Source organism: Physeter macrocephalus, unplaced genomic scaffold (assembly GCF_002837175.3).
Source record: "Physeter macrocephalus isolate SW-GA unplaced genomic scaffold, ASM283717v5 random_608, whole genome shotgun sequence".
Classification (NCBI taxonomy): Eukaryota; Metazoa; Chordata; class Mammalia; order Artiodactyla; family Physeteridae; genus Physeter; species Physeter macrocephalus.
In genome coordinates, this window is record NW_021145970.1 from 17,235 (window position 1) to 21,821 (window position 4,587).

The 4,587-nt window shown below is 48.8% G+C and overlaps 1 protein-coding gene across 1 annotated transcript in view; it reads right to left on the minus strand.

The window, feature by feature from the left end:
* CAPN13 (calpain 13) overlaps positions 1–4,587 on the minus strand; it is a gene marked incomplete at both ends in the record, with an annotated part of 46,109 nt that overhangs the window by 16,212 nt on the left and 25,310 nt on the right. Inside the window, 1 exon segment of the mRNA XM_028486102.1 lies at positions 2,506–2,648. Within this exon segment, the coding sequence (XP_028341903.1) occupies positions 2,506–2,648 (143 nt within the window).

Consider the following 4,587-nt stretch of genomic DNA (forward strand, 5'->3'; position numbering starts at 1 on the left):
CGAACCCGTGTCCCCTGCATCGGCAGGCCGACTCTCAACCACTGCACCACCAGGGAAGCCCTATAATTACAATATTGCCAGGGCTCCTGAACTGTAAACACTTTGGGCAAATCAGTAAACACAAGGCTGCTGTGTTGCTCGGCTCTGGGGCACTAGAATCAGATGAAAATATGAACAGCACCCCCAGTTTTTGTGCATGGGAGGCAGACCTCATACCCTCTCTGGACTTCTGTCTCTCATTAGGAAAGGGAAGAGCTGGTTGAGATATTTTTAGGAGTCCTGTTTGGTTCAGGACTTGAATTGAACTGTTCAATCCCTGCTGGTAGACCAGATGTCTCAGTCCCTTCCTAGCCCTTCCCCACTCCCTTCATTTTGTTCTTCTCAGAGGTGAGATTAGGGGACTCTGAGGATGAGGATCCTCTTAGAAGGTACCTGAATCAGTTGGGATCCTTGGCAGAAAACAATGGAAACTAATCCAGGGTGGGGTGAACAGGAGGTCATTTATGGGAAAGATAAATCAGAGTCAATGGGAAATCTAGAGAACACAACTCGGAAGGTGGGCAGGAATGAGAAGAGGTGGCTACACAGCTGGACACCACCACAGGATCTGCCTGCATTGCTGCCCCAAAGATTTGCTGCAAAGAATCCCTCAGCTGGTCCTAGCTCCTTTAGTTACTTCCTCAAGACTCAAGGCCTAGAGTAACCAAGAACACCTAATTGGACAAGCCTGGGCCACAAGTCTACCCCTTTGCATCCAAGGGCTGGGGAGAGGGAATATTTGGCCTCTTTGACTGCTGCAGTGGCAGACCAGGCCCTGCCTTTCACCAAGGTTCCCCCCCACATGGAAAGGGTGTTCATGTGCCTAGTGGTGATGAAAATGACAACTGTCCACTACTGCATCCTTAGGAGACGTTCTTTGATAGTCTCAGCTGGTTTGCGGAACCTCGAAAGTATGGTGCTAAACCCCAACAATTTCTTTTCCATTGATTTCATGCAACTAGGATGTGGAAATGTGCTGAGAGAGAGCAGAACCCAAAGGGTTCTCCTCCTTCTAGAGCCAGAAACATATTTTTGTTTGAGCTGTGAGCACCACCAGAAAGGCAAGTGCCTATGTCCTGCTGAGAGCCCTGGTCCTGGGACCACAAGTTCTGGTATCGGGCACTCCCCTGTCACCACCCAGCTGCACCTTGGGCAGGTCATTCACGCTCTCTGACTTTTGGCTTCCACATCTATAAAAGCAGGGGTACTGGGGTTTTTGAGACAATGAATGTGAACATGTTTGGAACTCTGAAGTTCTCTATCAGTGAGGCCTTCATATTAGAGTGAACCACAGCCAGCGCACAGGACTGTTTCAGGACCCAGGAGCCCTGCCTGTCCATGACGGGGCTAAGGCCCTAGTTGTGAATGTTGCCTTAGTCTCAGTGAACATTCCTGGGATCCTTCCTAGAGATGCTGTAATCAGAGCTCCAGCCACACAAGTGATGGGTGTGTTTGACTGAAGGCTCGAGGGACATCTGGCACCCAGTCCCCAGCTCTGCCATTAACCCTGACTGTGTCACTTCACGTCACTGGGCCTCAGTTTCTTCACCTCTAATATGGGGACAGGGGATCCCAGCATTTGATGGTTGCACGATCTTAGTTATCCATGTTCGTGCAGAGGGGCTGTGGGGTGTATGATTTGAGAACCCTTCACTTTATCTGTGGGATGCATTAAACTCTTTGGAAAAGGAAGAGGGAGCACAGGTATCAGATTTTCTTTTGTAACTCCTTTCTCTTGCATGGTATTAAAAAAAAAAAAAAAAGGAATTCCCTGATCACCTATTCACAGTTAGTGTGTGTGCAGGTGAGTGTGTGTGTTGGGGGGTGTGCAGCAGGATGTCCCCTTAGGAGCTGAAGGGCTGGCTGAAGAGCCATCAGAGGGGAGGGGAGGCTAGGTGGAGAGGAAGACCTGGCCTTGGATGAGTGGCCAAGCAGATGCTCGTTAGCCAACCATGGAGCTTTGACCGATTTTGGTGTAAGCATAAGAGAAAAACGTACCTCCCGGCTGTATACCCAGGATTGTTTTTTTCCTTAAACTCCTCCCAGAGTTTAGCCAATGATTCTCAAACATTTCTGTGTATAAGCAGTCCCTGGGGAGCTCATTACAATACAGATTTTCAGGCTCTGTCCATGGAGATTGGGACTCAGAATGTTTGAGGGTGATCCCAGGAATCTGCACTGTTGCAACAGCTGGTCTTAGACCAGACTACTTTTTAAGGAACAAGCATTAGAGCCTGCACCAGGAAATGCTGACAAGTGACAAGGGCAGGAGGTGTGTCCCACTGTAATCTCCTTTGTCTCAGGTTTTCCTGCAAATTTACAGAGTTGGACCAGCTGAACTCTATCACCCTTTGGGTTTTATTTCTGAGTCTGCAGCTGGGTGAAATCTCCCAGCCTAGCTGGTTGCTTTCTCCAAGGTGTACAGAAATGTCCTCAAAGGGCAAGCCCGGAAGCATGCTGCCTTACCTTGAACACCTCGGACTTCAGAGGAAACGTCCTGTCTTTTGCCTTTAAATTTTGTGGCATGACAAAATTGAAGGACACGATGACATTGTTGTTTTCCATGCTTTCTGGCACAGAGGAGATGTCCTGCATGTCCCTCTGGGGTCCTGCATGAAAAAGGGCAGTGATTGGACTTCAGCTCATCTCTGGCATTCCAGGATGGGACCGTGACCACTTCAGAGAGCCAGTTCAATGGGTTGTGATGGAAACTCTGGATTTGGGCTAATAGACCTAAGGCCTGGGTCCCATTACCCACGGTTACTGGTTGTGACACAAGCTTCTTTATTTTGTGAGCCTCAGTCTCCTCCTCTTAAAAATAAGGAGGGAAAGTATAGTTCCTACTTGGTGAAAATGTTTCTTACACTGTAAAGTTGAGGGCTATTTTTATAATAATAGGTGGAATTCCAGAGGCCTCAAGTATGCATTGGTGACAACCATGGAGCCATGAAATAATGTCAATCCCCCAAGCATCAATGGAGACAGAGGAAGAGAGGCAGAGAGATGGCAATTCATAGAATTCTGCTACCCAAGAGGAGTCCTCACCAAAGCCAGAGGGAGACAACTAACATGAAAACCATTAGATTCAAATGCATGAGAGATCGGTACTTCCCTGGTGGTCCAGTGGTTAAAAATCCGCCTTCCAACGCAGGGGAGGCGAGTTCAATCCCTGGTCAGGGAACTAAGATCCCACATGTCGCCGGGCAACTAAGCCCGTGAGCCGTAACTGCTAAGTCCGCGTGCCTCAACTACTGAGCCCGCATGCCACAACTACCGAGCCCACACACCACAACTAGAGAGCCCGCATGCTGCAACTACTGAGACTGTGCACCACAGCTAGAGAGAAGCCTGCACACTGCAACAAAGGGCCTGCGTGCTGCAACAAAAGACCCAACACAGCCAAAAAAACAAAACAAAACAACACAACCAAACGCATGAGAGATAATGTATGAAAAATAAATGAAGATGAGATAAGCTAGAAATGAATTAATAGATATCAGAAGGTTGGGGTATGATTGGGAAGCTCTGAAGGGGGAATAGGGAGACATAGAGACCATCTCGGTCATCGGCTTTTTGTGAGGATCAAACAAGATGACACGCTCAAGTGCACTTAGCAGCACAGAGCAGGTGCTTGCCGGCTGCCTCCCTTCCCTCTCTCCCTTGTAAGGAATTACTAAAGATGGCACCAATGTACAATTTTGGTCAGTTCATCGATCTGCACTAATATCTGGGGGTGCTGGCCCACAGTCAGACAGGTGCAGCTCAGGAAGATGAATCAGTAAACTTGCTGCCCGAGTGACTCGGTGGTTTCTTAGAATCTGTCCATGGTCTCCTGGTGACTAGGTTCTCTGACCAGCAGAGTGAAGAGCCTGGAGGCGTGGGGTCATTCAATCATACCATTCTCGACAGGCTGGTGCCAAGGAGAGGGAATGCACGTGTCAAGGTACACACACACACACACACACACACACACGCACATGCACAACTATGTTGTTTGCTTTTCCTATCCAGGATGTGTGAACACACTCAGGTTCATCTTCAGAGGGTGATATTTCACTCAACCGTGTCACAGACGGGGAGCCGGAGGTGCAGTGAGAGTATGTCACTCACTCTCTTAAAATCACATCAATAAGATTCATCTCCCGGGAGCCCAAAGACAGGTTCTGAGGTGCCCACCTCTGGGATCTCAGTATGGTGCTGCAGGATACATCAACCAACACGGGCAGGAATATGCTCCCTGATGCCTGGATGGTGCTTTGTGGCTTCAAGGGGAAGATAGAGATGACTAATTCCATTATGTACAGTCGGGGAGACTGAGGACAGAGAGACCAGAGTCACAAAGCCAAAATGTGGCAAAAACAATGGTTTAACCCAGGCCCTGACTTTTGTCCAGTGTTCTTTTCATAGCTCCCCCAAAGTCCTGGATAATTTTTTTTTTTTTTTTTTTTTTTTTTTTTTTCGGTACGCGGGCCTCTCACTGCTGTGGCCTCTCCCGTTGCGGAGCACAGGCTCCGGACGCGCAGGCTCAGCGGCCGTGGCTCACGGGCC